The sequence below is a fragment of the Syngnathus floridae genome, chromosome 4 (assembly GCF_059516105.1).
Source record: "Syngnathus floridae isolate MCC-2025c chromosome 4, RoL_Sflo_1.0, whole genome shotgun sequence".
NCBI classification, from domain to species: domain Eukaryota; kingdom Metazoa; phylum Chordata; class Actinopteri; order Syngnathiformes; family Syngnathidae; genus Syngnathus; species Syngnathus floridae.
The window spans coordinates 6,342,027-6,353,773 of NC_142416.1; the positions used below are offsets into that span (position 1 = coordinate 6,342,027).

Genomic DNA, 11,747 nt, shown 5'->3' on the forward strand with positions numbered 1-11,747 from the left:
TGTAATTACCAGTATCATTGAGACATTAAATTTATCACCTTTTAACTTGAAAGGACATTATATGAAGACAAGCATTTAGACGCATTTCAGCCTTTCTGATATCTGTACAATAATACTTAAAAAAACACCATTAAAATAAAGCCCAAAGCTCATGTATGAAATATATTGACAAAGATGAAAACAAAGAATTTTTCACCATAATTATAGTTGGTTTCAGTTTATAAACATCAAAATTGGTGTCAGTTATATTTTTTTAAGCATGCTTGTTTTTACTGTAATTAATAAATGAAAATGTTTTTCCATTGTAGGTTTTTTGTTAACAATAACGAACCTTGGCACAAAATTTGACCTCTGGATTTGACCCGTAATGGACATAGAACACACATGAGAAGGGGGCTATTAGTGTCTCCGTGTTGGCAGGCATCTTAGCCAATAGCCACTTAATCATTTGGCTGCCCTGTAAAATATGGAACTTAAACAGTGAAATTCATCCATAATTTTTTCTGATGTGGCAGCAATAAATGAACCATATTTTTGATCGCTCTCTCTAATGATCTTTCTTCAGCTTCTAATGATGCCCGTCTGGTGGGAGGAGAAAGCTGGTGCACAGGCCAACTTGATTTAAAACATCAGGCAAAATGGAGATTTGTGACTATGACACAGGAAACCGTATCCACATTTGCACAGGCAGCCTGCAGGCAGATGGATTGTGGCTCTTTAGTCTCCATTCAACACAAAAGCACCAATGTCCACCAGCCAGCATGGGAGATTAATATCTTCTGCCGCGGCTCCGAGTCAACTTTGATGGAATGCTACAATCACAGAATACGCAGGAGAGTGCAGGGAAGAAATTCAACATTGAACATCCTGGAGGTTATCTGTTCAGGTAACTGCATATAACTTCACTTTTATAGCAGCGTTACCTTAAACCAAATCTTTCACAATATGGTCTGAACCACAATGTCTCAACGTATTGCTCCAAACTACCACCAAAGGTCCATTTGTCTGCTTTGTTACAGATTCATTGAGGCTTGTGGGTCATAGCTATTGCTCAGGCAATTTGGAAGTTAAGACCATAAATGGCTGGGCCTCAGTGTGTGAAGAAGGCTTTGACTCAGAAGCAAAAAAAATGGTCTGCAGGGAGCTCGGCTGCGGCCCCTTAGAAGATGCTTGGTCGTTTGGTGGAGAAAAACAAAGAAGGCAGCCTGCATTCCAAAAATTCCAGTGCAAAGGCACTGAGAGTCGCCTCCAAGACTGTACCAGCTCAGACCATGACGACTGTAGACCAGCCCCTGCATTTGCATGCACAAATGTCACGGAACAGAGACAGGACGACCAAGTGCGCACGATCCTTTATTGAAAAGGGGGAAAGGGGAAGTGGAACGCTGGACTTGCGGTCTGGCATGGCTGAGCAGCAGAGCACAGCGCGTAGTTGTAGTCGGAGGCAGGCAGGTTGTCGAGACAGGCGGCGATCAGGAGCGTGGCCAAAGGACGAGCAAGTAGTCAGGGCAGGCGGCGATCAGGCGTGGTCGGTCAGTTTACGGAAGCAGTTGGCAACAGAGATCGTTCAGGGGACAAAAAGGCAGTGGTGTCATGGGCAGGGTAAGGAGACGTACTGACAACCACTGGCAGAATGCACAGAGGTTAAGTAGTGGGCCTAACGAGCTGTAGCAGGTGCTGGCAATTCCTTGATTGGGGCTTGGCTGGGAGTCCGGTGACACAGGAACGTGACACACAAGTACACAAAATATTTCATTTAATGCCTATTTACTTTGATGAATTTGAACATTTGGATTGATCCTCAGAGGCCCAAAAGTATTTGCACTAAAGGCCTAATCTCTCAAATCCCCTTCAGTGCGACCTTCCCGGCAAATTGATAACGGTATTTTCTGTATTCACCTGTGCCTTTTGTTATTGTTAGTTTCGCTTACTCTTGGAAGGTCTTAGCACACCTAGAAATATTGGTCTTAGCAGAAACTAAATGAAGTGGTGAAGAATGGTACCATGCCTGACTTGTGTGCGTGCGGGCAGTGTGTGAGCAATTCGCACTCAGTGACGGTGTAAATGTGGGTTTGACTCCATTTGTCATGTAGCTCTATATGACTGGCTGGCAACCAGTTCATGGAGTACAGTCAAACCTCAGTTTTCGAACGTCCCGGGTTTCGAACAAATCGGAATTCAAACTGACGTCATCCCCCCTCCCCCCCGGTAAAATTTGTCCGACACCTAATGATGTCACAAAAAAGGTTGGGGAACTCTGCTCTAGAGTAGCTTATTCATTATTTAATTTGAACTATTTTAATTAAAATCCCATATTAGCAGTCTTCACGCACAAAAACACTCAATAAAGCACATGGAATCAAAAACTTGTTTTCGATTGTGCGTACCAGTTGGTCTTCCTTTACTAATGACCTCCTGCTTCGACCGAAAATCCATAGCTGAAAATCGTTTGAGTTTGCCTATGTTGCAAAACGAAATGCAAAAAAAAAAAAAAAACTGAATGTAAAACGAAATAAATGGACGACTGCTCCTCAGTTGTTCACTGTAAATTTGAACTGGAGATCATTTATTCTACAGGTGGGATCAGTAGCGCTCCCTGCCATAAGGCTGGAGAACTCTTTTCGTTGCCTCCGTTGGGTCTCTTTTCAAAGAAACATGACGTTACAGACAGATGGCAATAAACACTAGATATTATATACATCAGCTTAACTACGGAAATGAGTTAATATAGCCACAGTTTTTGAACACTTAAACAGCGATATAGAGACCAACCCCCGGTTCGCGGACCTTCACCGGTCCGTGGGTTATTTGGTACCGGGCCACCAAGCTGCACAGGAAAAAAAATAAAAAGTAAAATAAATATATATATCTATATTTTTTTTTTAATGGATGATCAATTCATTCTGGTCAAGACGGTCGTCCCGGTCAGGTGACATGTTTTCCCAGTCGAGCCCGCAAAACTAGTGAAGTGAATTTTGAACTTTATGCGTATCTGTATGTTGCATTAGATGATCCACTAGTAGCAGTAAGACTATCAAAATATTTTTGCTGTACAGAGAAGCTTTAGTTTCAGTAATGTACAAGTACTTAGTAGAAAATAGAAAGGCCGGTTGTCCGTGACTAGGGAGAGCTGAAGGAATGACCTTTTAGGGGAAACAAGCAGACTGAGACTCAAACTGCAGCTGTTACCCAAAGCCGTGACATCAGCTTCTTGTCAGGTATAAAAGCTACGGGCCTGACAAAAGAAGGAGCTCTGAGGGGGCAAGAGGGGCTCGCTCTAGCTCGGGCTCGCTCGCTCTCGCTCGCTCTCTCTCTCTCGGGATTTTTACATCCATGCCTTGGGGCCACTCAACTTTTTGGAAAGACTTCACTCTGACATTGGTTGAATAAAATCTTTTCCCAATCAGCCGTGGGTCCCTGAGGTGTTCATTTGCCTGGAACCAGCCACCGACCACCGAGTGTTTTTTGGGGACCAGCGAAGCCACAAAAGCCATATACCACACTAGCAAAAATGAGTAAGAATTTATTTTGAAAATTGTAAAAAAAAAATTGGCAATTCTCTCCCAATTACATCCGTCGCTGTGTCTCTTGACACAAGACGCTCGTCTCGGTCACGAGACGTCACCCCAGTCGAGCCCGCGAGGCAAGCAAAAATGAGCAAGAAACAGAGAAGTTTGAAAAGCTTCTTTGGAAAGGGAAAAAAGCCCAATAAGGAGACGGAAGAAGAAGAGACTACCACTTCTAAGAAAAGGAAAGCTATATTCAAAAGAACATTTCTGGAGTCCTACTTAAAATATGGATTTATCGCCACAGGTGACTCTGACGCACCAAGTGCACTCGGCACATGTGGCGACAGGGTAGCTAACGAGGCAATGAAGCCTTCAAAACTGCTTCGGCACATGGAGACCAAGCATCCTTAAAAGACAAACCTTAACCTCTTCAGGTGTCATTGTTTCCGATTACCGCCTAGATGGGACCGGCTCGTTTCTGAGAAACAAGGTCGGTGCTCCCAATAATTCAATGTAATGGTGAGTTTTATTTTTATGTGGTTTATATTTGTTTTAATGCCTGTCGTATCATTTTATTTCATCGTATTTATATATTTATTATAAATGTATTATTTATTCATATAAATTTATTATTTATTTATATAAAGGCCGGTCCGTGAAAATATTTCTGACGCGTAACCAGTCCGTGGCGCATAAAAGGTTGGGGACCACTGGCCTATACAGCTGTCAGCATAGGCAGCCGTGTGATTATGCAATCCTCAGAGGAGGCAAGGCAGGAAGTTGCCTCCTCCGAGCAACTCCGCTCCAAAAATTCATCGATTTTGGTACAAAATGGTACAAAACTACTGAAATTATGAGGAAAATGACTTTATATTAAAAACAATTGAATCTGTTTTTTTCCCTATTCATGATGGCAGCGGAGCCACGGTGTCAGGTTCAAAGTGCTAACTAAATATCTGAATAAGAGAAAAGGATCAGCAGACAAAAAACAAGTGAGGCAGAATATTGATTTTTCTCGCGAGGAGTGCGATACAGATTGCTTTCTACAATCTGACTACACTAAAAATCTGTTTACACTCCTCGCTCTTTTTATTTGGAACGCCCTACCCACAGTGTGAGACGATTAGCCCCTGAGGGGGGGGGGGGGGGGGGGAAGAGATTGTGGGCTTCGTCTCGTAAGAAAAGAAACAAAAAGTAACGCACAAAGTGTTGCGTGCAGATATGGCTATATCAGCAAAACAGTTTAAGCAATATTCCGAGAGATAAAAAGGGAAAGTGATGTTCTTTAAGGAAGATCAGAAGGTTCATGACGCATCGTTTGATGTGATCTGTTCTGGTGGATGTCGTTTTTCTGCTGAGAAGTCAGCAGTATCTTGTTTGACACAACCGTCATCTCGCCCCCGACTCAGCCATAATCCTTCTGTTCTGTTACACAAGATAAGAATGAGCAAGGAAAAGCAGCAAGCATACTGAACAGTAACATTATGAATAAGTACTCATTAGAGAACGCATGATAACATATATATACAATTTTTCTAACACACAGTCTCCCTTGCCTACCCCGATCGCACATCCCTGGTATATATTAGGGTTTGGAAGATTCACCGATATGCATCGGAAAATCGATACGACCTGTAAGATGCAGTTGCATCGATTTGCAAACATCTGCATCGATTAAAAACGCACAAAAACTCAAGATGCATCGTATCTAAATTATTTGCATCGATAAAAATTTATTGATATCTATAATTATAACTTTTTAGAAACGGGTCTCGGGGTCTCAGTTACTCCTACTACTGAAGTGTCTGCTCAAGTCTCGGCTCAGGTCTCGCGCGAATAGGCGGGTCCAAACTGGCCTTCCTCGAATTGTACAGAGGCGGCAAGTCAGCCAGATAGCGGGTTAGCATGGAGGAAAACAAGACCGAGATTATACATCTGATGGTGGGTTTTAAGTCTGCAGTGTGGAAAAATTTCGAGTTCTACAAAAGAGATGGAGAGCTGGATAAGACAACGGCCATGTGTAAACTCTACCGGGCAGCTATAAGATACAATGGCAGCACAAGATACACACAGATAATGACACCCCTTATTATTTATTATTATTATTATTTCCAAAATGTGCATGGAAATGGAAAAATATGTAATTTAAGTTATATCATTAACCTTACTTTTCTGTTGTAATGCAATGCAATGAAATGCAATGTCTCCCTTAGTTTTTTTTTAAGTTGTTATAATGGATGGAATTCTCATGGCCTTCACCTTTTTTATTAGCCCATTTTATGTTTTACCTCCTGTATAAACTTAATGCACTTTTAAAAGCTTAACTTGAAAACATGGCTTTGTGTAGGCCCTAAATTGCTCTACAACATGCACTTAAGAGAAATCTTAATTTTTGTTAAAGGTTATGCTTATACCATAAAGTTCCAGAGAGATCTGCAATTAATCACTCTATGTTGTACTTCCTGTGTTTCAAAATAAAAAAGCACAGCCAACTTTAATGCTTCAAGTGCCAAAACTTGAACTATGTATTCCATGGTGTATTTTTCTTCTGCATTGCAATGTATCGTATCGCACTGGATCGCATTGTTTTAAAATTAAATCGTACTGTATCGCACCGTATCGCAGGAGATGGGAGAATCGTATCGCATCTTATCATTGGCAATTCCATGAATCATGAATGCATCGAATCGTTGGCAGTGTATCGAGATGTGTATTGTATCGCTTTGATGGTGAAGATTCCCATCCCTAGTATGTATTATGAAGCTCTCTTACTGTCAAATATAGACTATATTTTAAGCATTTTATTTCCCCATTTCTACAATGTTATAAATCATCCATCCATCCATCCATCCATCCATCCATCCATCCATCCATCCATCCATCCATCCATCCATCCATCCATCCATCCATCCATCCATTATCTGTACTGCTTGTCCCTACGGGGGTCGCGGGTGTTATAAATCAGTCAGCAAAGAAATTTTTTAAACAACTTTTTTACACTACAGCATTACACCATAATCCAAATAATTTTCTGTCTAATATATGAATATCTAATCTAGCAGGCTCACCAAGATCAACAAACTGAGCCGGTTAATATCTTATTTCTTTTAGCGTTTATAGGGCTCTATCATAACTGTTTAGTAATTACACGCTAACACAGCTATATTTAAGCCTTATACGTCACATGTATTTCAATCACATGTAAACATTTCCATCCATTAAATTACTTAAAATTTTACACGAACGGGTAAATCAACTTCTTGTGCTGCACAGTCAAATGCAAATGTAAAAAAATAAGAATGAAGTCACAATACTAATCAAGATTGTTTTTTGAACAGTCAGATTTAAAATATTCACTAATTAAAAAAACTTAAAAATGCATGTTCTCAATGCAAAATAAATGTAATTGAAATACTTGAAAAGATGCTTAAAACGTGCTTATCGTCTAAATAAAACGCACAAAGTTTATGTACGTTTTTTTCCCGCACTATTAGGCGCATCTAAAAAAACTTACAATTTAATCAAAAACCACAGTAGGCCTTAAAATGCAGAGCGCCTTATATATGAATCAATTGATGAATTTGTTGATCCATACTGGTTGTAAACAGCGCTCTGCCAAAATGTTTCAGTACGTTTCAGTACGACTAATAAATTACAAGGTCGCATCGCTTCCCAGCATTACGGCAACCATGGTCAGTGGGCGTCACTGAATAGCTGTTGTACCCGCGAGGCTATTTTATTTCAAAATAGGCTGTTCCGTTAATGTTTCTGAGTACGTTTACGGATCAATATCCAACGGAATCATAAATAAGTAGCACCAATGTGTTAAGTCACTCTTTACTCGGTTACGATCACTTTTATGGGAGAGAGTTTGAGAAACGTGATTGTTTTCAGGGGGCTGCCACGACACTTTGCTGAGGCTCATGGGAGTTTGCGGGTGGCTAATGCCAAAATGATAGCTCCTGCGATATGCACGAGGCTATTTCATTTCAAAATAGGCTGCTCCATTAATGTTTCGAGTAAATTCACGGATCGATATATGTGTTAGATCGAACTTTAGTCAGTTCCGATCATTTTATAGGAGATAGTTTGAGAAACGCTATTGTTTACGAGAGGCTGCCATGACACTTTGCTGAGGCTCATGGGAGTCTGTGAGCTGAGGCTCATGGGAGTTTGTGGGTGGCTAATGCCATAATGATAGCTGCTATACGCACGAAGCTATTTCGTTTTAAAATAGGGTGCTCCGTTATTGTTTCAAGTAAATTTACGGATCGATATGGAAAGAAAACATAGGTAAGCAGTACCAATGTGTTAGATCGAACTTTAGTTAGTTCCGATCATTTTATAGGAGATAGTTTAAGAAACGCGATTGTTTACAGAGGGCTCATTGGTTATTGGCTAGTGGATGCATACCGCAACCCTAGTCAACCTCAGTTTGTTGCAGTATAGCTTCTATTTTATGCGCCTTTTAATCCGGTGTGCCCTATGTATGAAATAATTTCTAAAATAAAAAATTCAATGAGGGTGCGCCTTCTAATCCAGTGCGCCTTTTGATGTGAAAAATAACGTACTTGAAGTGAATAAAATCATTCCATTTGATTTTTTTTTTTCATTTTGTCTGTAACCACAGTAATTTATACATTTGGAATATTGTATTTTGGCATTAAAATTTTATGATAGTGAATTTATGTAGTGATGCCTTTATGTATAAACCTTATGGAAAGTAGTTTCACAAACGCAACAAAATGTTGGTTAATGCACATATCATATTTAATTGAGATTCACATGTTTTAATTGATTAAACTTTATTTATCTTGAAATTCAAATCTATGCTGATGTATTAAAGAATCTGAATAAATGTTAACTTTTTTAAAACATATTAAATAGAATTAAATAGTTTAAAAAATAAGATATGCCATGATTCATTTTTCAGCTCAGCCTACGTTATATACCTAAGTATATAAGGTATATATGGTAAAGTGTCGTCTGACAGTATGCTGCAGTGAAATGACTAAATTATCCCGGGATGCTTTGTTGCTGAAACTCTCTTTTTTGTGCATTCAGATCGTCCGTCTTTCAGACTGACGGGAGGAAAAAGCAGCTGCGACGGTATTGTGGAAGGGAGGGATAACTGAGTGGAGACCACTGGGATGGCATTTCTGGCAAGAAGAACATTCGACTCAGATGTGCACAGAGCTGGGATGTGGCAGTCTTATCTCAACATTGAGACATTTTCAACCCCAAATACTCCCCTCCCTGAAGGGCATTTACGCCTCCCATCTCGCCCGCAAGGTGGCCACGATTGTGTGTGATGTGAGTCACCCTGCTCACTCTTTGTTTGATCTTCTGCCCTCTGGGAAGACGTACAGGAGCCTGCGCTCCTGCACCGCCAGACTCACCAACAGCTTCATTCTCCAGGCTGTTAGGATCCTGAACTCTCTTCCCCCTTCTGCGCAGCGTCCTGTACTTATTTATTGTGTTATTTGTTTATTTATTATTTATTCATCACTCTTATTTATTCATTGATTGTGCCTTCTTGTTTTATTTTTCCTATGTTGTTTCCTTGTATGTACATTGTGAACTATGTCTTGTCACCGTGGGATAGTGGGAACGTAATTTCGATCTCTTTGTGTGTCTTGGCATGTGAAGAAATTGATAATAAAGCAGACTTTGACTTTGACAGCCTGCCTGGATGCTGGAGACTTTTTGCAGGAGTTACATGTGTGATGAATAGGATACGCGTATATCAGAGAAGTTCATTTTTCTGTCTTGTTTAGGTGACTTAAAGCCTGTGAATTAACTTAATTGCATCAATGTTACGTTTCTGATTCGATTAGCGGTTCCTGCTGGACTGTGTTTGGTTACATTTACTGACCTTAGTAGGATTCATGCATGAACTGATTTTTACTGTACTTTGACTGTGGGACTGATTTGCATTTTCTTTTTTCTTCATGTCAGAAAGTGTGCGACTCCTGGATGGAATGGACAGATGCTCGGGCAATCTGATGCTGAAGTCTGCTCACTCATGGGTGCCTGTGTGTCACTCTGTCTTCAGTGCAGAGGATGCATTGGTAGTCTGCAGGGAACTTGGTTGTGGGTTTCCTCAACATTACTATGGCAGGAATCCCAGTGCAACTGACGGACAAGTTTGGAGTCTGGACTTTCAATGCAAAGGCAATGAGGGGGGGATTAAAGAATGCCCCTCGTTGTCATTCAACACAACAGAAGAGCAATGTGGCAAAACTGTCATCACTTGCATCGGTACTGTACAGCAAGACATTTCATATAAAGTCTGAATGTTTTGGATGCTCCTAAAACACATGCTTCAACTCTAAAAATGCCTTGTGCTATTGTTTCACAGCACGTCCAACAAAACCTCATGTCTCCGTGCACACCGTCGTACATGGTGAAAAAAAGTCTGCACTTCTCAAGGGACATCGCTTTGCCATCACCTGCAGCCACATTACACCTTACAGTAAGACTAGGGCTTTGTGTTAGTGGTCTCATCAGTGCGTCTCAGACCTAATTGTCTGATGAAAATGGTATGCTTGCAGCAAACCTTGCTACAGGTGGGACTTGATTAAAGATAATAGAAAACTTTAACAGAACGTTACGTCGAACTCGTACACAGCTAGGGGGAAGAGCAGGCTCCTCTCACAGACTACCCATCTAGTCTTTAGTTTGCATTTTAAAAGTTTAAGTGTAACAAGTAGAAGCAAGTTAACCGTTTGGGGTTGGCTCGTAATAGTCAACCTCTACTTCGCAGATGGCTGGTGTTAGAGATTCGCTCACTCCAACTTATTTTGCAAGAACCACACGGGAGACAAGTACCGTATTTGCCGGTGTATTGGTCGACCTTTTTCGATCCAAAATCGACCGAAAAAAATCGACCTCGACTTATACACCGAGTCATAAAATTTAACTTCGTATTCATCGCTTCAAATGTGATGGTAACCAAGGCCGTTTCTCATGCATCTCATTGTGCGTTGCACTTAGAAAATTTGAACCGGGCGGCGTGCGCGAGTGCGCGGCCCGCTGGAAGTCGAATGAGGCGCCGCCACCACCTCCGCGGTGCTTATAAACAGCCGATCCGCTCGGCGGGGGCTATTTTCGGCCACTTGGCTCGTGCGCACGGCCTCCCGGATGTGCCGGGCGGGTGCGCGAGCTCGCCGGCCGCTGGAAGTCGAATGAGACGCCGCGACCACCTCCGCGGTGCTTATAAACAGCCGATCCGCTCGGCGGGGGCTATTTTCGGCCACTTGGCTCGTGCGCACGGCCTCCCGGATGTGCCGGGCGGGTGCGCGAGCTCGCCGGCCGCTGGAAGTCGAATGAGGCGCCGCCACCACCTCCGCGGTGCTTATAAACAGCCGATCCGCTCGGCGGGGGCTATTTTTGGCCACTTGGCTCGTGCGCACGGCCTCCCGGATGTGCCGGGCGGGTGCGCGAGCTCGCCGGCCGCTGGAAGTCGAATGAGGCGCCGCCACCACCTCCGCGGTGCTTATAAACAGCCGATCCGCTCGGCGGGGGCTATTTTCGGCCACTTGGCTCGTGCGCACGGCCTCCCGGATGTGCCGGGCGGGTGCGCGAGCTCGCCGGCCGCTGGAAGTCGAATGAGACGCCGCGACCACCTCCGCGGTGCTTATAAACAGCCGATCCGCTCGGCGGGGGCTATTTTCGGCCACTTGGCTCGTGCGCACGGCCTCCCGGATGTGCCGGGCGGGTGCGCGAGCTCGCCGGCCGCTGGAAGTCCAATGAGGCGCCGCGATCTCCTCCGCGGTGCTTATAAAGTGCCGATCCGCTCGGCTTGGAGCTATTTCCGGCCTCCCGTTGGTGCCGGGTGGCGTGCGCGAGCTCGCCGGCCGCGATCTCCTCCGCGGTGCTTATAAACAGCCGCATGCGCACGGCCTCCCGGAATTTGAACACATTTCGTCAATAAATTTCGCATATTGAATTTTGAAGTTTAATATAATGCAACAATTGAGCTCGACTTATACAAAGGATATATCATAAAATCGTAAATTTCCGTCGAATTTTAGGGGGTCGACTTATACACCGAGTCGACCTGTACACCGGCAAATACGGTAAGTCCTTTTAGACACCTGCAGGTGGAGAGTCCATTCGTCACTGTGCGTGCAGCGATGTTTGAATGGAGGTCTGAACTCTCCACCCTGCAAGGGCATATTTATTAAGAGAAACAGAGTGGGGGTATGAGTAGGCTGAATAGAAAGCCCTTGTCCT

The 11,747-nt window shown here is 42.9% G+C and overlaps 1 protein-coding gene across 1 annotated transcript; it reads left to right on the forward strand.

The window, feature by feature from the left end:
• The first annotated feature begins 291 nt into the window (after positions 1-291).
• Positions 292-9,640, forward strand: LOC148398636 (scavenger receptor cysteine-rich type 1 protein M160-like). The gene is given in 6 exon segments (XM_088372553.1): positions 292-304; positions 566-886; positions 1,020-1,321; positions 8,585-8,637; positions 8,639-8,822; positions 9,468-9,640. Coding segments are annotated over 6 exon segments (921 nt in total). The 3' UTR covers positions 9,516-9,640.
• The last annotated feature ends 2,107 nt before the right edge of the window (positions 9,641-11,747 follow it).